At 34.1% G+C, this 22909-nt stretch overlaps 1 protein-coding gene across 1 annotated transcript; it reads right to left on the bottom strand.

Annotated features, from left to right (window-relative positions):
* Window positions 1–1637: 1637 nt before the first annotated feature.
* Window positions 1638–15239, bottom strand: LOC149895464 (cholesterol 7-desaturase nvd-like). The gene is made up of 8 exons (XM_090118776.1): window positions 15009–15239; window positions 9606–9795; window positions 8394–8579; window positions 6733–6902; window positions 4597–4702; window positions 3571–3695; window positions 2403–2573; window positions 1638–1828 (listed from the first exon to the last, which is right to left on the bottom strand). Exons 1-8 carry the CDS (start codon window positions 15237–15239, stop codon window positions 1664–1666), a joined length of 1344 nt encoding a protein of 447 aa, XP_089974902.1. The 3' UTR covers window positions 1638–1663.
* Between the last annotated feature and the right edge of the window lie 7670 nt (window positions 15240–22909).

Genomic DNA, 22909 nt, shown 5'->3' with positions numbered 1-22909 from the left:
TAATTTTACATTTACATAATATTATCTTGTTTTTGTCAACTATTCAAGGGATTATTATTAACAAATACTGGTTATAATAAGGTTTTTTATTACAAACATGACAATATGCAATACATAAAATCTTTCCTTTTATAATGAACTAGTGGTCCGCCCCGCTTCGCCCGTGGTACATATTTAGTATCCTATGTCCTTCTCCTGGCTCTAAACTACCTCCCTGCCAATTTTCAGCTAAATCCGTTCGGCCGTTCTTGAGTTCTATGTGGAGTAAAACACGACTTTCTTTTATATGTATATATAAAGATATGAATATTGTTTGTGAAACCTTTACGTGTTTCTCTTTGCAGTTTCTGTTGGTGAATCTTTTTTTTGACAATCTTCCTAACATATTTATTTATTTATAGCTGTCCCGGCAAACTTTGTTTAGCCTTTTTCTTAAGAGTATGATAGAGGTCGGCCGATTCTCATTCATATTTACCAAATAGGCTCAAAAAATGTCATCAGAATCGGTCCAACCGGAAGGAGTATGGTTACTAACATTATGACATGAGAATTATAATATAAAGGTGGTTTAAATAAAAACACAAGGTTTCGAATAAGTTATTTATTTAATATAATTTAATATAACAATAACAAATGAGTAACAATACCAATCCCAATAAAATAAAAGTTAAGCATCATACCATGAAGTTTTAAAACAGTATTATTTCCAGTTTGGAAAGAATATCTAAACATATATATACGACACGATCTGATCCCATACTAAGCTTTCGCTTGTGTTATGGAAACCAGATGGCTGATAAACATACATATATAAATTTAAATAAATACTCATATAGATAAATAACACCCAGACACAGAGAAAACATCTATGTTCATCACATAAATATTTGCCCCGGGTGGGAATCGAACCCACGACCACTGGCTTGGAACGCAGGGTACCAACCAAGCCAACCGGTCAGTCATATGAGTTGTCTAGCGCCATCTCTTTCCCATGATGGAAATAATACTGCTTAAGACATCATGGTATCTAAAATATAACTGCTATATAACGCTACATAAAAATTAAAAAGCTAACAATATTATGGCCGCAGACATTAAAATAATAAGAATATTTCAATGATATTAAACATAGCGTTTTTTCTGTGAGCAAAATTAACCTGAAAACCTTTAATTAAGAAATTTAAATATAACTAATAGGATAAATGTATGTGTGTGCGTGTGTGTTTGTGAGTGTGTGGAAATATTCGATGGGCCCTGGAGGGAAAGTACTTGGAATACTGCAGATATCAAATTGTGCTGAAAGGAAACATTCCTTTATTTTGAAAAAGAAATATTCAAATTCAAAGATTTTCGAAAATTCACTTGCTTCGACCATAATAACTTTACTTTCCCTCCATGACCAACCGAAAATTTTCACACTGTATATGTGTGTGTTGGAATGTGTGTGAATGTTTTGTGTGTGTGTCTATGTAGTTTATGTGTATGTTTGAAAATCACCAATCATATTTTGGCGCTAAAGCGTTTCGCATAGTAACACTATATTCACTAGGCCCTTAACTGCGTGTATACATACGTCTGTCTGTGTATATGTATATATATGTGAATGCTTTATGTGTTTATGTTCATGTTTGTTAATATGCGTGTATGTATGTGTATATGTAAATCACCAATCATATTTAGGTGCTAAAGCATCTCGCATAGTAACACTATGTTCGCTATAGAACTGCGAATACCAATCGCGGAAGCCACGAATTGCCTTGTCCGCCCGTACGTAAGGTGGGGAATGAATATGCTTCTTGTTGTTCCAGATTTTAACGTCACGATCGAACTGTATGGGTAAAGGTATAAATGATAAATTTATTTATTTAAATACTTTATTGTACTGACAACAAAAAATATTACTATTATATTTAAATTTTAAAGGGCAGAAAAAATCCAGAGGCGGGATTCGAACCCACGTACTTCACCTTATAATATATATAATATCAAGTAAGTACGAGACAAATATTGAAAAATAGCTGAATGTATGTGATAAATTTGAAGGTAAGTTGCGATAAATTAAAAAATAAACCAGAATTTTTAGATATTAAAAATTACAAAAGTCTATGCCTCCAAATCAAAAATACCAGACAAGAAAGACTTTTTTGAAGGGAAACTTCTTTATCGGGGTAGGAAAAAAATTTAGTGTAACATTTTTTCGTTACGCGTGACATTTTCCGTTACGCGCCATCTTTTTCTTATCCCTACCACGCGTGATTCGACGTATTTCTGTAAAGTTGCATATAGTAAATATTTTTTTGAAAAATAAAGAAGTTTCACTTCTTACGTGTGTACACTAGTACACGCAAACATTTTTTTATAAAATTGAAAGAAAAAACTATTTATTCATTTAAATATCTTACCTGTTTAGCCTCAATCAAAGCCATAGGGCTGATCAGAACAGCATTCCAAGTTGGCGAATAAACCCTATGTATTATTTTTTGTAACATTGGTCCCAAAGGAGTTATAGATTGTACTATCAAAAATGGACCGAATAATGTATCGAAAGATAATCGGACATGGGCTGGACCGATCTGAAATAATAATTCATGATTTTAGTAATATTTATATTTCACCCAAAAAGCAATGATTTTGATGGGGGTTTTTTATTAGATAGAGTGATTTAAGAGGGATATTTTATTATATAATTTACCTATGTTTAGCCTATGTTCTTTCTCAGGGTCTAAAGATTATCAGCTGTGCCAAATTTCATCAAAATCGATCCAGTAGTTTATGCGTGAAAACCATACATACATACATACATACAAACATTTATCCTCTTTATAATATTATTAGTATAGATTAGGTTTTTGATAAAGCGGGCGAAGCCGTGGGCAGAAAGCTAGTATAATATAAATCCTACTAATATTATAAATGCGAAAGTTTGTGAGGATGTGCGAGTGTGTGTGTGTTTGTTACTCTTTCACGCAAATACTACTGAACCGATTACAATGAAATTTAGCACACATATAGAGGGTAACTTGGAATAACACATAGGATAGGTTTTATCCCGGAAATCCCACGGGAACTCCCGTTCCCGTTTTCACAGAAAAATCCGTATAGTTCCCACTAAGCGGGTTTTTCTGTGAAAACGCAGGTGAAGCCGCGGGCGGAAAGCTATAGTTACTAACATAATTTTGATTATCTAGTTCAACACAACTAATACTATACATTTCGTTTACAAAGAAAAACCCGCATAGTTCCCGTTTCTCTAATATTTCCGGGATAATAAGTATTCTGTCTGATTCTGGGTCTTCAGCTACTTACATACCAAATTTCATTGTAATCGGTTCAGTAGTTTTTCGTGAAAGAGTAACCAACATCCATCCTCAAATTTTCGCATTTATAAAAATTATAATATTAGCTTTTAAGTCACGTACCATTAATGGATCTCTGTCATCTAATTAAATAAATAAATAAATACATATTATAGGACATTATTACACAAATCGACCTAGTCCCACAGTAAGCTCAATTAAGGCTTGTGTTGTAAATTGTTTAAATAAATAAATATTAGTAGGATTAACCTACCTGTTCCACAATACCAGACAAAGGGAATAAATTCATTTTCATAAGAAGAAACTTTTGGTCTATAGTCAGTTTCGCGATGTGCCAGTCGTCTGTTTTTGTCCAACTTGTCGTCCAATAGTGGAAGCCTGGAGAAAGAAATATAGAAAAAAAATGTATGCGTGTACTAGAGTACACACGTAAGAAGTGAAACTTCTTTATGACCTTATTTTTCAAAAAATAATTTACTATAATATGCAACTTTACAGATATACGTCGAATCAAAGATGGCGCGTAACGGAAAAATGTCACGCGTAACGATAAAATGTTACATTAAATGTTTTTCCAACCCCGATAAAGAAGTTTCACTTCAAATACTAAAAAATGGTTTTTTTGAACAACAAAAAATTTAGTGTAACATTTTTTCGTTACGCGTGACATTTTTCCGTTACACGCCATCTTTTTCTTATCCCTACCACGCGTGATTCGACGTATTTCTGTAAAGTTGCATATAGTAAATTATTTTTTGAAAAATAAGGTCATAAAGAAGTTTCACTTCTTACGTGTATACTGTGTACACTAGTACACGCGCACAATTTTTTTTAATTTTAATGGATTTTAAAGCGCAGGAATGCAAATGATAAATGGAATAATTTTTATTGTACGTGTTTATCTAATGTTAATTTTTTCTATATTGTTATATGCTACATAAATATAACACAATTGCTTCTCATCAATTCTAGATAGTATTGCGACTAGAATTCTTAAAAAATAAAAAATTATACACTTTTTCCTCTTAACTAATATTTTTTTTTAAATGACCGGATCTTAAGCAATCTCATTTGTAACTCTATGAATTTTTTTCTGCAACTTCAAAGTACGTAATTTATAACTCAATTAGCTTTCCGCCCGCGGCTTCGCCCGCGCAGTCAAAGAAAAACCCATTCGGAAATCCCACGGGAACGTGAACTATGCGGGTTTTTATTTGAAAACGCGGGCGAAGCCGCGGGCGGAAAGCTAGTATTAAATAATTTACATAATAAAACTTACCTATAATATCATTAAGAAACGGGAACTCTTTGCCCAAGTTGGTCAATGCATTCAAACCATGCACTGTATGAAGGTGAGACGCGTCTGCTGCGTTTTCTGGGATATCCTGTAAATATTATCAAAATATTATAACTTAAACAGAAACAATATGAGTGCTATTTCAGTTTGTATGTGGCACATGAAATTGACAATTAATTTACATAGGCACTTAATATTATAAAGCTGAAGAGTTTGTTTGTTTGAACGCGCTAATATCAGAAACTGCTGGTCCGATTTGAAAAATTCTTTCGGTGTTAGATAGCCCATTTATCGAGGAAGGCTATAGGCTATATATATCATCACGCTAAGACCAACATGAGCGGAGCCACGTGGGTGAAACCGCGGAGCGTAGCTAGTTAAAAGATATAGGTGTAATATTTGCCCTTGCTGGTGTGCTTAAAATTAGAATGAATTTATATTATATTTTAATACTATTGAAAAAAAGCTCAACAACTTTATTCTATCATTACTTATACAGGGTGGAAGGTTAAGATGGGGCATGAAGGGCAGGTACCTTAACCGTTGTAGCTACATGAAAACGTTCTTAGGAGACTATCCTTAAATTCTTGAGAAATTTTAATCTGCTTTCACAGATATTTGAAAAAATGTACGGTCAGCAAGGAAATCGGCAGTTTTCAAAAAAAATTTTTTTGATGCTAATCGATCCAGTTTCTCATGGGGATCAAAACACTCTAAAAGACCAACTGAGGTATGAGTACTAGAAAAGTCAGAAATCGCGAAAAACTATTCCCACACATTCACTAAGAAAATAAGTGATTCAACAAAAGATGCGCTAATAGAAAACTCCAAAGAGATTTTCAGGCTTCAAAATTTTTTGTTTCTGATTATTAAAACACATACTGATAATAAGAAGAAACATTAATTTAATTAAACGGTTGTCAAAGAAAATAAAAAATAACAAAATAATAACAAAAAACAACATTTAAAGTGGTGATAATTCCAGAATTTCTGAAATAATTTACATAAAACTTATGATATGAGATGCTCAAAGTGGTCACCGTTTTGACGTAAACATAGGTTTGTTCGTTTTACTACTGAGCGCGTAGCAGCCGACAACTTATTTGGGTGAATTCCATAAAGTATTGCAGAAAGTGAATCTTTTAGTTCTTGAGCATTGTTGTATGATCTTTTATAAATTTCATTCTTTACATAACCCCAGATGAAAAAATCTAGAGGTGTCAAGTCGGGGCTACGGGGCGGCCATCACCACTTTAAATGTTGTTTTTTGTTATTATTTTGTTATTTTTTATTTTCTTTGACAACCGTTTAATTAAATTAATGTTTCTTCTTATTATCAGTATGTGTTTTAATAATCAGAAACAAAAAATTTTGAAGCCTGAAAATCTCTTTGGAGTTTTCTATTAGCGCATCTTTTGTTGAATCACTTATTTTCTTAGTGAATGTGTGGAAATAGTTTTTCGCGATTTCTGACTTTTCTAGTACTCATACCTCAGTTGGTCTTTTAGAGTGTTTTGATCCCCATGAGAAACTGGATCGATTAGCATCAAAAAATTTTTTTTTGAAAACTGCCGATTTCCTTGCTGACCGTACATTTTTTCAAATATCTGTGAAAGCAGATTAAAATTTCTCAAGAATTTAAGGATAGTCTCCTAAGAACGTTTTCATGTAGCTACAACGGTTAAGGTACCTGCCCTTCATGCCCCATCTTAACCTTCCACCCTATATTATTCTATCATTATAAAATTGTAACTAACTATTACTATGATTGATTTTAATAAAATTTGCATACAAAAAATAATCAGTCAAATTAAACAACTACATATTATCACACCAATAAAGGAGTAGAAATTAAAGACTTTAATGCGAATTTTAAACCCGATTTATTAATTTTTTCCGACAACACGCTCGCAGCAAAATATTTAAAACGTTGGGATAAGAACGGAAAATCGTAATTAAAAACTTTTACAATACAGCGAAAGAACGATGGTTATGTCACAGAATGCTGAATAGTAGCTAACGCTAGTTACTTATGTTTCACTTTCGAGTGTATGTATGGTGTCCCTTAAAAAAACGAAAAGAATAAAAAAATCTTTATTTTCATTTTTCAATACTCACCCGTATATGTGTACCAACAATGAACTCATTCCTACCCCTTAACCCCCAAGATTTAATCTTATCTACTTCAGGGACGGTCCACTGTGGGGGTCGACCCTCAACATCATACCAGACCCAAACGGCACCATCTAATTCCGTTGAATGCCAGGTTTTTAGTGTCACTTTTGGTACTGAAATAATAATAAAATAAATAAAAAATGTGTGCGTGTACTATAGTGTACACACGTAAAAAGTGAAACTTCTTCCTGACCTTAAAAATGTCACGAGTATGGCGTAACGCAAAAATGTCACGCGTACGGCGTAACGCAAAAATGTCACGCGTACGGCGTAACGCAAAAATGTCACGCGTACGGCGTAACGAAAAAATGTCACGTGTACGGCATAACGCAAAAATGTTACACTAAATTTTTGTCCAACCCCGATAAAGAAGTTTCACTTCAATAAAACTTGACTTGACTGACCGGTTGGCTTGGTTGTTATCCAAGCCAGTGGTCGTGGGTTCGATTCCCACCCAGGGCAAATATTTGTGTGATGAACATAGATGTTTGCTCTGTGTCTGGGTGTTGATTATTTATATAAGTATTTATTTAAAATTATATATATGTATGTTTATCAGCCAACTGGTTTCCATAACACAAGCGAAAGCTTAGAATGGGATCAGATCGTGCCGTGTGTGTAAATTGTCCTGAAATATTTATTTATTTATTTGTAATAATGGAGTAGACTATTTATGGAAGTTTTTGAATAGTTATAACACAAATAAATAGTAAAGTCATGAGTTACGATTCACGTTTTATTACTTGATAATTGATATGTTTTAGAATCGTAATAATCTTATATATAAAATTCTCGTGTCACAATATTAGTCTGCATACTCCTCCGAAACGGGTGGACCGATTCTCATTAAATTTTCTGTGCATATCGGGTCAGTAAACTGTAAGTCTGAGAATCGACCAACATCTATTTTTCATATGTACCACGGGCGAAGCCGGGGCGGACCGCTAGTATCTTTATAAAATAATTGTCATTTTAGAAAAGCTCCGGTGGGACTACATTGAATGCCGTATGTAATAAACTAAGGGCCGATTTTTCAATGTTTGGATAAAACTTATCCGTCCAATAAAGTATTACTACACGATAAAATTAAAATGTCACGTAAACTGCCAATACGGGCAATTAGAATACGTTTTTAAAATGGTAGTTTTATACATTATTCGATGAATAAGTTTTATCCAAGCATTGAAAAATCGGCCCTTAGTTGGTAAAAATTTAAATTGTTATTTAATCAAACTCTTATAGCAGTTTCTTGTAAATTAATTAGATTAGTATAAAATAATATTGAACATTATGTATACCTATACAGTACACATATTTACCAGACACTTTCTGTGGATCATAACTTTTACCAGACGCTTTAAAACTCAACAAAATAATAATAATAGTTAAAAAAAACTAAAAAACACGCTTTTTATAGAAAACCGAACTAAAAAATAGAAAATTTTATCAAATTAGTGTATTGTCATCGGTCCTCAATAAATCTACAAAGTTTGAACGAAATCTGGCCCAAAGAAGTCGGTTACAAACATACAGGTGAAGCTAATATAAAGCGTGTAAAAATATGTTTAAATTTACCTTTAAAATAATCAATTAAATATACTTACTAGTCTTCGTATCAGGTATATAAGTGCATTCTCCATTTTCCCCGAACCTCCACAAGTGAAAGGGGCATTCTATACAGTTGCCCCTGACTGCCCCACCGGACCCGAAACTTGCCCCTAAATGGGGGCAATATGCGTCTACTACCCTTGCAACACCATCCTCTCCACGATAGATACAGAAGTTTTGCCCTAAAATATAAAAATGAAAGTATTACAAGCGTTATTACAAATATAATATTAATCTATACTAATATTATAAAGCTGAAGAGTTTGTTTGTTTGTTTGAACGCGCTAATCTTAGGAATTTTCATTGTAATCGGTTCAGTAGTATTTGCGTGAAAGAGTAACAAATATACGTACATACATACACATTACACATACTTACCTACATCCTCACAAACTTTCGCATTTATAATATTAGTAGGATATGTTTTTGCATACTGTTAATGTCAGCTAAGCTAAACATGCTGTAAAACTGAATTACTTATAAGATACTAGCTTTCCACCCGCGGCATCGCCCGCGCAGTCAAAGAAAATCCCGCATAGTTCCCGTTCCCGTGGGATTTCCGGAATAAAACTTATCCTATGTCCCGGGGTAAAAAGTAGCCTATGTCCTTTCTCGGGTATCAAAATATCTCTATACCAAATTTCATGCAAATTGGTTCAGTAGTTAAGGCGTGATTGAGTAACAGACAGACAGAGTTATTTTCGCATTTATAATGGTATATACATATATGGATTCGCATGGTATGGATTTTACCATGCTTACTCGAAAATAAATGAATTTGAATTTTATAATTTGAAAAACACGTCACACGTCAATTTACGCAACATAAATTTTTAGTATCGTCCGTGAAAATATTGCTTCAAACACGAAGTAAATAAAAACATTATTTGGAGTACATTTAGTACGAATTACATGACCAATTTAACACGCCTTTTTGTGTTTTGAAAATGTTAGTGGCATTGAAACATTATTTCACTGTTAGATAACCTATTCATCGAGGAAGGCTGTATTTAATCTTGCTAAGACCAACAGGAGCAGAGCACTGCTGGTAAAACCGCGGAGCACAGCTAGTATAATATAAAATTGAATTGCAATATGTGTTGGAAAGCGCATAACTCGAAAACGGATGAACCGATTTCGTAAATTCAAATTCACAAAATTATAAATTATGTTTTAAATTATATTTTTAAAGCTTATTTAAAACTTACCTAATGCATCAATCGAAGCGACTCCCCCTTTCTTTAGATCCCGACTTTCAACCAATTCATACCATCCATTCGGATAAGGAGGGGGGATCTTTTTCCCCACGGCACGATTCCTTTGGGACCTTTTTATGTGTAAAGTCCTGTCGATTCCCTTTGTGTGGGGGATGTGGTCGAAACCGAGGGAAGTATATTCCTGTAAGGAAATTGTATTTCGAATTATTAAGTTTAATTATACTATAAAAGATAGTATAATTTCCGCCCGCGGCTTCGCCCGCGTTTTCAAAGAAAAACCTACATAGTTCACGTTCCTGTGGGATTTCCGGGATGAAATCCTGTGTTAATCCAAGTTACCCTTTATATGTGTGCTAAATTTCATAGTAATCGGTTCAGTAGTATTTGCATGAAAGGGTAACAAATTAATACACACACATCCTCACAAACTTTCGCATTTATAATATTATCTATCTATTAGGATAGGATTATGCTTAATGATCTAAGGGATAATGCGATAAACTCATGAAATAATTTTGATAAGAGAGAAAAAAAGCTATAGAATCTGTAATGCATAAAATGGAAGAATTCTAACAAATACCCGCGGCCCCATCATTAAAGCGGCTCGACGGAACACAGTGGGGTTTAGTCGGTAAGATTCCGACATAACCCACGACTCCTTCCCCGGGGGCCGTGGGTATCTTTGGAAGATTTCCCCACTATATAAAAAAAAAATACCTATCTGAAAAAGCGCCATTTTTTTTCCTAAAAAATCTACTCGTAATATAAGTTATGTGTAAATATTATTTTGTGTTGTATTTGTTTTATATTGACGTTAACTAGAAGTATTAATATAATTATAATAAACGACAAATAAATATTACACTCCTTTTTGGATTGTGCTAAAATTTTCATAGAAAATTATCAATGTTTTTGCGAAACAATATGACATTTATAATGTCAATTATTGAATTGTCTAGACGAAGTACATTCAAGGTTAGAAATAATTTGCAACTAGATGAAAATTAGTAGCATTTATATCAAAATTATAAACAATATGTTAATAGTGTTATATTGATAATCTCCGGATATAAATACTACTAGCTTTCCGCCCGCGGCTTCGCCCGCGTCTCCAAAGAAAAACCCGCATAGTTCCCGTAACCCGTTCCCGTGGGATTTCCGAGATAAAACATATCCTATGTCCTTTTTTTTTTATAGTGGGGAAATCTTCCAAAGATAGGTACCCACGGCCCCCGGGGAAGGAGCCGTGGGTTATGTCGGATTCTTACCGACTAAAACCCCACTGTGTTCCGTCGAGCCGCTTTAATGATGGGGCCGCGGGTATTTGTTGGAATTCTTCCGCGACATATCCTATATCCTACAAGTCCTCTATATTTGCGCTTAATTTCATTGTAATCCGTTCTGTAGTATTTGCGTGAAACAGTAACAAACATACATACACACATATACATCTTTCACAAACTTGCACATTTATATTATTAGTAGGATAAGTAGGGTAGGATATGATATTTTAAGTGAATACAGGCAAATACATTTTCAAAGCACTTTCATGGGCGTTTCACACGTCTACAGACACAGTCAATGCTGTCAATGGTTGCTATAGTAACCAGACAACTTACAAGTTACGATGAACTTACATTTTTAATCGAATCTTTCGACCAAACGAACATAGAGGATCAAGAGCAAGAGCATTCTTTCGTGATCTTTTAGTGTAAACGAAAACTCGCATTCAGTGTTGTTCAGTATTAGAACATTGCATAGAATCTTTTCGAACGCACTTTAGAACAACGAAAGGATGCTCTACGCCTGTTTACACTAAAATAATGTGACATAGTGGGGTTATAATGAGCATTCGCTCGTTTGATCTAAAATCTAAATGCATCTGCATCGTTACAAATTATCGTATTCCAATGAACGCCTAGGGGCTTTTTTTTATCCTAACTAATATTATAAATGCGAAAGTAACTCTGTCTCCTTGATTTGCATGAAATTTGCTACAGAGACAGCTTTAAACTGAGAAAGGATATAGGATAGGTTTTTCCCAGAAGTTTCACGGGAACGGGAACTATGCGGGTTTCTTTGACGAAGTCGAGAGCGGAAAACTAGTGATTTATAAAAGAATGTTGACAAGCACTTTGTAATAATATTAATCGTATGTACACTAAGTATGTTAATGTGAATATATGCTTCACAGTGGGCAGCGTTGGGCGAGTAAATGCAATCACGATAGTGTAGAGCCTAAATGTCTGATCGGCCTTCATTGTATATGTTTATCCATAATCGCCGTAATGGAAGCAACATCGACGATCATTTGTTGGGCCAACACTGCCCATTGTGTAGAGGGCCTATTAAATTTTAATGAAAGCTGCGCATAATAGTATTAAGAAATGTATATTATTCACTAGCTTTCCGCCCGCGGCTTCGCCCGCGTTTTCAGAGAAAAACCCGTTTCCGTAGGATTTCCGGGATAAAACCTATCCTATGTCCTTTCTCGGGTATCAAAATATCTCTATACCAAATTTCATGCAAATTGGTTCAGTAGTTCAGGCGTGATTGAGTAACAGACAGACAGATAGAGTTACTTTCGCATTTATAATATTAGTATGGATAATAATATTAAATAAAAAATAATTAGGCGTCACGTGAAGGTATTAACGCAGAGAGTGGAACGAATTTATTCAAATTTAAAATAACGGTGATGAACTGCCAAATTATTATTTCAAATACAATAGGTACTTAATTATTTATATTAATTTAGATAAACTTATGCAAATTAATAAAAAGGCCTAACTATGTACAGTTTTAATAAGTTGTAAAAAACGCTTTCTCTGTAATAATTCAATTATTATTTTCATTTAATATTTAAATAAATTATCTATACAGGGTGTAATCGGTAAGTGTGCACAAGCGATTATTCCGTAACTATTGCATATATCAAAAACTTTAAACTGATATCGAAAGTACTTAACCTCATGAGTAAAATGACCATTATAAATATAAAAAAATAAAACGAGAAATATCCAAAAATGTTACATTAAACGCTCCCATACATTTTATTTCCCATACATTTTGTATTCATAGCAGATTTTCGAAGTGACGTCCTCATTGTGCAATACAGTGAGGAACTCTATTTACAGTTTTTAAATGAACTTCAAATTAGCGACGTTATTAAAGCAGAAAACCAAAAAATGAAAGAAAAAGCTACAATCTTTCATATGTACATGGGATATTCATATCTCATACTAAATGTATGGGAGGGTTTGAAGTTAATTTTTTAGATATTTCTCGATTTATTTTTAAAAATTTATTATGACCATTTTATTAATGAGGTTAAGTACTTTCGATATTAGTTTAAAGTTTTTTGATATCTCTAATAGTTACGGAATAATCGCCTATGCACACTTTACGATTACATCCTGTATAATAAAACTAGCCGCTCCGCGCGGTTTCACCCCCGTGGCTCCTCTCCTGTTGGTCGTAGCGTGATGATTTATAGCCTATAGCCTTCCTCGATAAATGAGCTACCTAACACCGAAATAATTTTTCAAATCGGACCAGTAGTTCTCGAGATTAGCGCGTTCAAACAAACAAACAAACAAACAAACTCTTCAGCTTTATAATATCAGGATAGATGAATCGCCAAATGTGTTGCTTAGCGTAAAACTTGAAAACGGCTCGACTTATTCCGCAATTTTATTACGTTTTTATAAAGGCACAAGGAAGGTCTTATGGAGAGAAAGCACGAAAAAGGGTCAATAGGGCAGAACAATGTCTGCTTGGAATTTATTAAATCTAATACATATTATAAAGGCGAAAGTTTGTAAGGATGTATGGATGTATGGATGTATGGATGTTTGTTACTCTTTCACGTAAAAACAACTGAACCGGTTACAATGAAATTTAGCACACATATAGAAGGTAACTTGGATTAACACATAGGGTAGGTTTTATCCCGGAAATCCCACGGGAACGGGAACTATGCGGGTTTTCCTTTGAAAACGCGGGCGAAGCCGCGGGCGGAAATCTAGTAAATATTAAAATAATATGATCAGTTAGTTTCACAACCTTTTTTCTGGATATCTTCTGTATATTGTTTATTAACTTTTACTGTTAAATTGTTACTTATCTGTTAAATTGAAATATCTGAATATCTAAAATACTTTTACAAGCTTGAAACCCGCGGCTTTGTCCGCGTAATCAATGAAAATTGAAATAATTGGAAATAATGAGAATTTTCACCGCTGTAAAAAGCCTATGTCAATATTTTAGCCTCCTAACTATTTCAACACAAATATTATATTTTTCCTACTCAAACTCAAACTCAAACTCAAACATTTATTTATTCAATACATTCATACTAATATTATAAATGCGAAAGTTTGTGAGGATGGATGTATGTGTATGTTTGTTACTCTTTCACGCAAATACACCGACAACACCAAAAGAGTTTTTCAAATCAGACCAGTATTTCCTGAGATTAGCGCGTTCAAACAAACAAACAAACTCTTTAGCTTTATAATATTAAGTAGGTATAGATGAAAGCTAAAATGTAAGCTAAAATAACTAAGCTTTGTTTTAGTTTCTTACTAGATTTCCTCCCGCGGCTTCGCCCGCGTTTTCAAAGGAAAACCCGCATAGTTCCCGTTCTCGTGGGATTTCCGGGATAAAACCTATCCTATGTGCTAATCCAAGTTACCCTCTATATGTGTGCTAAATTTCATTGTAATCGGTTCAGTAGTTTTTACGTGAAAGAGTAACAAACATCCATACATCCATACAAACTTTCGCCTTTATAATAGTATTAAGATTAAAGTGTATTAATATGACAAGACTATGTAGATTTAGAAAAGCTAGTATGGTTTACAAAACCAAGTCATAATTTTATTGTAAACTAGCGGTCCGCCCCGGCTTCGCCCGTGGTACATATTTACGTTTTCTCTACATAAAAACCATCCTCGTACTTCAAGGAATATAATAAAAAAAGAATTATCGAAATCGGTTCAGCCGTTCTCGAGTTATGCGCTTACCAACACATTTTGCGATTCATTTTTATATATAAGATTTAAAAATGCGAAAAAATCTTTTGAAGTAATTGCTGACAGAAGTTCTACAAAATTATGTAAATTGGTACAAAACTGTTTACTGTTTAAATAGATGTTGAAATGTTTTTTTTTATAATAAATAATAATATTGTAAATACTTATCTAACGTTAATTTTAAAGGCGTTTTTTATTCAAAATTAACAAGCACGACTCCTACATTTTTTTACATAAGTTTTAAATTTAGCACTACTTATATTTTATAAACCTTAATATAAGTAAAACCTTAATTAAAATGGAGACTTATATATATATTATTATAATAAATAGATAGGTTTACTTAGGATTTACTTACCCGTATTATGTTTGAAGGCTTCACATATCCGCGATAGAATCCAAAAAGTATCACCATCAAAAGCACAGATAAAACAATCAAATAAAAATAAACATAAATAGCTCCTACAAATGTGTACGTCAAAGACCACAATCCTTGGAAGAGTATAAAAAACATTTCATTCGAATCCCATTTTTCAACAACACATTCTTTTTCCCGCCAAACTTTATGTTCTAAATTTCGGGAATCCATTTTCAAAATGTGCTGTCAATTTTTTTCATCGAATTTTTTTTCTTAATTTTTTTTCACTGTAAGGCCAGTGACACTTTTTTAATATAAATATTTTGTTTTAATAAAAATTATTTATTAAATATAGATAAAACAAGAGCAACACTGCTTTACTTAGCATCTATAGTAAAATGAATCCCCACTCCTAAAAGATAAATTCGACTGTGTTTTATATCAATTGCTTCGCTTAATAAGAATTTCAGATTAATACTTTTAGGGTTCCTTTATATTTCTTTTCATTTATTATATCTAGATAACTAAGTAAATTTATTTCATATGCTATTTTAGAACTGTTTAGAACTTAGAGCATTGGTTTAATGCTCTAAAGTCTAAGGTTTAGAATGATGTAATTATTATTGTCTAATGTGTGAATTTTACTTAGTGAAACATATTATAAAGTTATTTTTATAAATTTTAAATTTATGATACATGCTAATAAATAAAATTTATGTATCGATTGTTTGAATATGAATTCGGAGTTTTGTGAATAACAACATATTATTATTTTTATTTTTCTGTTTCACTGATCGATTTTCACAACAAGAGACAAGTAGGTGATCAGCCTTCCGTGTCCTACCAGACCAAGACATTTTTTTTTCTTATTCTATCGGGTAGGTCTGAGAATCAGCAAATATCTATTTTTCACACCTCTAAGTAAGTCAACGTTTGCAGGGACAGCTAGCTGCTTACTGCTTATTTAAATTATTATAATCTATCGGTGTGAAGCCGATAAATAGGGAATGTCCTTTCAGTATGATGGGTTAGGTTACGTTCAGCTTTTTTTTTAAATTAGCAGAAACCGTTCACGTTGACTCATACCTGTAGGCTGCACCTGCCCGAAGTTTGGGAGGTAAATTCTTGGCATGATACATAAATAATGTGTGCGTGTACTAGTGTACACACGTAAGAAGTGAAACTTCTTTATGACCTTATTTTTCAAAAAATAATTTACTATACGCAGAAATACGTCGAATCACGCGTGGTAGGGATAAGAAAAAGATGGCGCGTAACGGAAAAATGTCACGCGTAACGAAAAAATTTTACACTAAATTTTTTTCCAACCCCGATAAAGAAGTTTCACTTCAATTATTGCGATATTCGCACAGTAACGAAAAATAATGCGTTAACTTTTAGTAAGTACCTACTTGGTTACGGATCCAATTATTCGAAGGCTTGCAATTTTAGATTACAATGTTACGGCGCGACATGTTATATTGTATATGTCGCGTATAACCAAGGAAAACGGGTTTCATTTTTACATACATAGAAGAAGATTGGTTATATACGACATTAAAATTATACGGAACCCACAACAATATAACATCTCACACTTGACCGTGCGGATTTATTTAGAGGTTTTTATCATCTCATCACAACAACTAATAAGGATGCGAGAAAAACCTCATTAGTTACATACGATGCATTTTATAGTGCTAATCATGTTCAAAGTTACAGAATTATGTATTTTTTTGTATTTTGTTGTTGGTTGAGATATGGTTGAGATATATATAAAAATAATAGTTACTCATCTGCCCCCCTAGTCAAGTGGCTTTCTGTTAGCGTAGCGTTCAATAGAATAGACTACGAATGTATGAAATTGACGAAGGCTGTAGATAAACGTATCTACAGCTTACGTCAATCTCATACATTCGTAGTCTATTCTATTGAACGCTAGGTACGCTAACAGAAAGCCACTTGACTAGGGGGGCTGGAGAGTAGGAATACCAATTTTGGTAAGGAATTACATTTTTTAAGAATTACCTATTTTAAATAATTAGTCTTACTTTAAAATCTATGTGCATTTTATAATCAAACAAGCTGCGCTTCGCGGTTTCTATCACGTGGCCTATAGCTTTAAAATCAATGTGCATTTTATAACCAAACAAGCTGCGCTTCGCGGTTTCACCCGCGTGGCCTATAGCTTTAAAATCAATGTGCATTTTATAATCAAACAAGCTGCGCTTCGCGGTTTCACTCGCGTGGCCTATAGCTTTAAAATCAATGTGCATTTTATAATCAAACAAGCTGCGCTTCGCGGTTTCTATCACGTGGCCTATAGCTTTAAAATCAATGTGCATTTTATAATCAAACAAGCTGCGCTTCGCGGTTTCACCCGCGTGGCCTATAGCTTTAAAATCTATGTGCATTTTATAATCAAACAAGCTGCGCTTCGCGGTTTCACCCGCGTGGTCTATAGCCTTCTCCGGTAATCCTCATAAACTGACTAGGTACTTTAATTGCTCTAAGGAATTTTTATACATAGGTATACTAGCTTCCGCCCGCGGCTTCGCCCGCGGCTTCGCCCGCGTGGTGTTTTGATAAAAGGTAGCCTAATATGTTCTTGCTCAGGGTCTAAAGATTCGAATTTCATCAAAATCGGTTGAGAGGTTTAAGCGGGAAAGCGTAACAGACAGACAGACAGACAGAGTTACTTTCGCAATTATAATATTAGTAGGGATAAAATAGACAGTTCTTGTAGTTAAGTTATTAATTAAGATCAAAAAAATTTGATTAAATTTCAAATTAAATTTATTTTGATTGTTATTAAAAAATGAACGCTGTGAAAATCTATTTTCACATGAAAACGTATTTTTTATATTACCTATTTATTGATATAATATATAAATGGGTTAAAAGAAATAAAATAACTAATAAGCATAATATTTTATTTCAACTTTCACAATTTACAAGCAGTCAGTTCATACAGATTTAACGGCCAGCTCCCCTAGACAAGTGGCTTTCTATTAGCGTAAAGTTCAATAGAATAGATTATGAATGTATGAGATTGACGTAATCAATCGTCGTCGTCGTCGTAATCAAACGTCAATCTCATACATTCATAATCTATTCTATTGAACTTTACGCTAATAGAAAGCCACTTGTCTAGGGGGGCTGTTCAGATTAGATCGGTATCCGCTACCGCCGTGGTTGCGGTATCCCGAGGGCACGCGATTAAATCTCTTACATAGTATATTATAGAGACTCTAATCGCGTACCGATCGGCTGTTCGCTATCGTACTCGGATCGGTACGCGAGAGTACATCGACCGGCGGTAGCGGATACCGCTCTAGTTTGAATATGCCTTAAATCAAGAATAGCACTATAGTAGAGCCATTTTAATAGGCAACATTTGACAGTTCAAAAAAAATTAAACAACATAACCTAGTAACGACGACATAGAATAACATGATATTTCGTTTTGTTAGAACAGCACATTTGCTTAACTTTTTTCAATTACTAGTTACATTTTTATAATAATAATGACCGATACAAGTAGTTTTAAGATTTGATTTTACTGATAAACCATTCTAAACATAATAAACAATTTCTTATTTAAGAACTGACGTCGCTACAATTTTGTGTCCTATACCTTTTTTCTTTTTAAATAAAAATTAGACGTTACTCTAAAAATGGAAATCTGACATCTAGAATCGAATGCATTGATTACATTTGAATAAAAAATCATAATAATATAATAAATGCGTTTTTTTAATTATGTATTATACTTGTCTTATATTGCTCCTTAAATTTACGAAAGAAAGTACATATTACTGAGGCAGGGATTCGCCTGATGAATTTTAAAATTGACGTGTTTCCAGTTTGATTGACAAATTTTTCAAGTCCGTATCGATTATTTTACTTTAAATACTTATAAATGGCGCATAAATGTATAAAATATATAAATTATTCTAATTAGAGCCGATTTTTCAATGCTTGGATAAAACTTATCCGTCCAATAAAGTATTAACTACACGATAATATTAAAATGTCACGTAAACTGTAAAATACGGGCAATTAAAATACGTTTTTAAAATGGTAGTTTTGTACATTATTCGACGAATAAGTTTTAACCAAGGATTGAAAAATCAGCCCATAACTAGCTATATTTCTGTAACATTATTCAAAAAATTACAAATATCAACAAGCGAATTATTAAAAACAAAACACAATTGATTCTTAATCTTATTTAAGGACGCATATACAAATTGACGCGCATCAATTTTACGTTTTGAGTCTTACTACTACACGTGCACGGCTCACACACACAGCGAAATGCGAGAAACGACGAAATTATGACTAAACTGACACGACTTGATAATTGAACTTATTTTTATTGCCATGTTTTTTTTTTTAATTTACTTTGATTTGTTTGTAACGTTGAATGGTCACAAAAGTAGATACCATTTACCTAATTTCATTGGACAGTGATTGATTGGTAAACAAGTACTTGCCAAAGTGTACTTCGAAGACGGCTACTGGAACTAATAGATGATTAGAGCTACGTGTACCAAGTTTGGGCTCATTTTGTTAGTTATGTTGAGACCTTACCTCCGGACTTGATGGAGTGACCTGAAGGTATACTTCGAAGACTGCTACTGGAACTAATATACGAGCTGAGCTAGGTGTGCCGAGTTTGGGCTCGTTTTTTAGTATATAATTTTGTTGTGGTATCAAATGCAAGTGGGTTTTCGAAAACTAGAAAGAAAATACTTTTATTTGGCACATACATATACTACTGATAGGTACTTGCAAATACTTTTTAAGTTCCAATATACTGAAACATTACTATAAATAAAATGTTGTGTGGTTTTATGAAACCACGGTAAAAGTGAAACTGTTCGAACGGTTCCGAACACTGCTTTGTGTAGCGCATGTCGCGTGACGGTCGGCTGCCGAGTAGGTATACCTACTCGGCAGCCGCGATACACGCGACATGCGCTACACAGACCAAAAAGTTTGAGACGATGTAATAAAAGTTTCACTTTAATAAAATCTATCAAAAATCTTATATCATACGTATATAATATGTATCTTTATTTATATCTAACTAGCGACCCGCCCATGCTTCGCATGGGTCATGGGTGCAATGGCACGGCCGCGGCGGCCGGCCGGTACCGCCGCAAACGCTACGTCCCGCAATTTTTAAATCTGTAATATCTTTGAAAATATTCACTTAAATCATACGGTGTAAAGGGCCATATAGATCTATATTAAATGAACAATGTATTTAAGGTATTTAATTGGTTAAGAATTAATGCTGTATTGGTTAAAATCGCTTCGAAAATTAGCCATTATTTGTCGTAAAAAGTAAATGACAAAAAAAAGTAATTGTGGGTTATCCATAAGAGATAGACATATACCATCACGGACTTTTCTGTAGACTTTTTCAATGTGTACAATACTTAGTACATTATTTTGATAAAACTCGTAGGGTTCAGCCTGCGTTTGCAATGTAAGCGGAAAAAATGTTATTATTTACGACATCACATTAGAAACCTCAAAAATAACAGTACTTTTCCACTATTTAATGGATGTTATTATACATATAAACCTTCCTCTTGAATCACTCTATCTATTAAAAAAAACCACATCAAAATCCGTTGCGTAGTTTCAAATATTTAAGCGTACAAAGGGACATAGGGACAGAGAAAGCGACTTTGTTTTATATGTACTATGTAGTGATGATAGTGGTAATATAATGTATCTATCTATTTATAATCAATGTGTAGAGTAGAGTAGTGTAGGGTAGGATAGATAGGGTAGGGTTATGTAGGGTAAAAGATAAAAAAATGGATAAAACTCACGAAAAACAATTCTTTTTAATTAATTCTTAGTTTTCATTATATTACTATGGCAATTTGATGAATGTTCCTGTAGTTCCATATTTCTTTTGAATCTTGGATCGGTCAATTCTGGAAGGAGGCTGTTCTTATAAAATGGAATTAAATGTGTCTTCATGTTCTCCTTCAAAAATTGATCGTCATATCTTTCCAGTTGCCCTTCGGGTGTATCATCACGACTACCTTCACGTAGCTCTAATCGTCTATTAGTCCCAGTAGCCGTCTTCGAAGTACACCTTCAGTACACTCCATCAAGTCCGGAGGTAAGGTCTCAACGTAACTAACAAAACGAGCCCAAACTCGGCATACCTAGCTCTACTCGTCTATTAGTTCCAGTAGCCGTCTTCGAAGTACACCTTCAGGTCACTCCATCAAGTCCGGAGGTAAGGTCTCAACATAACTAACAAAACGAGCCCAAACTCGGCATACCTAGCTCTACTCGTCTATTAGTTCCAGTAGCCGTCTTCGAAGTACACCTTCAGGTCACTCCATCAAGTCCGGAGGTAAGGTCTCAACGTAACTAACAAAACGAGCCCAAACTCGGCATACCTAGCTCTACTCGTCTATTAGTTCCAGTAGCAGTCTTCGAAGTACACCTTCAGGTCACTTCATCAAGTCCGGAGGTAAGGTCTCAACGTAACTAACAAAACGAGCCCAAACTCGGCATACCTAGCTCTACTCGTCTATTAGTTCCAGTAGCCGTCTTCGAAGTACACCTTCAGGTCACTCCATCAAGTCCGGAGGTAAGGTCTCAACGTAACTAACAAAACGAGCCCAAACTCGGCATACCTAGCTCTACTCGTCTTTTAGTTCCAGTAGCCGTCTTCGAAGTACACCTTCAGGTCACTCCATCAAGTCCGGAGGTAAGGTCTCAACATAACTAGCAAAACGAGCCCAAACTCGGCATACCTAGCTCTACTCGTCTATTAGTTCCAGTAGCCGTCTTCGAAGTACACCTTCAGGTCACTCCATCAAGTCCGGAGGTAAGGTCTCAACGTAACTAACAAAACGAGCCCAAACTCGGCATTCCTAGCTCTACTCGTCTATTAGTTCCAGTAGCAGTCTTCGAAGTACACCTTCAGGTCACTCCATCAAGTCCGGAGGTAAGGTCTCAACATAACTAACAAAACGAGCCCAAACTCGGCATACCTAGCTCTACTCGTCTATTAGTTCCGGTAGCCGTCTTCGAAGTACACCTTCAGGTCACTCCATCAAGTCCGGAGGTAAGGTCTCAACATAACTAACAAAACGAGCCCAAACTCGGCATACCTAGCTCTACTCGTCTATTAGTTCCAGTAGCAGTCTTCGAAGTATACGTTCAGGTCACTCCATCAAGTCAGAAACTAAATATGAAATTTATAATCCCATAAGTATAAAATCTATAAATAAAATAAATGCGTGAAGGATCAAGTTTATTAGGTGAAATATTTTGTATTCGTACAGTGATCTTTTCGTAAACGAGGAGCTGCTTACAAGCGTCACAGTGTCCACTCACAACGGCGGCCGAGCGCAGACTAAAATATTTCATTACAAATTTTTGTGCAATAAATCAAGATGAGCCGGTAAAATAACCCTTATTTCAATCCAATAAGTATCACGCGTTACAACTAAATATGTGAAAAAATAAGGTTTCATTTTCATTTTTTTCTCAGCCTATTTGTAACATTTTGATAGTTTTATCTAGTACCTTTTTGAGTTAGACATGTCTACTTACTTAAAATATTTTTAAATAAATCAATTTGTTTTATTAAATACAAGAAAAATGTTCGTTTATTCAGCACGATATTGTCAATTTTGGGTGAAGAGGCAACGGAAATTATTTTTTTCAATATTATAAACCAAAATTTTCGACTTAAAATATAGTACCATTTAAAGATTAAGGAGTAATCTATTTATGGTAATTATTAGTTAAATTTGGTTTTGTACTATTTCGCCGCAAAATGCACCGAAAAACTGCGTATTTTTGTCAGATTCGTAAACGCGTCCTTAAGTCACTGAGTTAGGTACTACAAA

This window comes from Colias eurytheme, chromosome 31 (genome assembly GCF_061535395.1).
Source record: "Colias eurytheme isolate Ceu_HAF_F1 chromosome 31, ilColEury1 Martin Lab GWU primary, whole genome shotgun sequence".
Classification (NCBI taxonomy): domain Eukaryota; kingdom Metazoa; phylum Arthropoda; class Insecta; order Lepidoptera; family Pieridae; genus Colias; species Colias eurytheme.
This window is presented reverse-complemented; position numbering and strand designations above follow the sequence as displayed.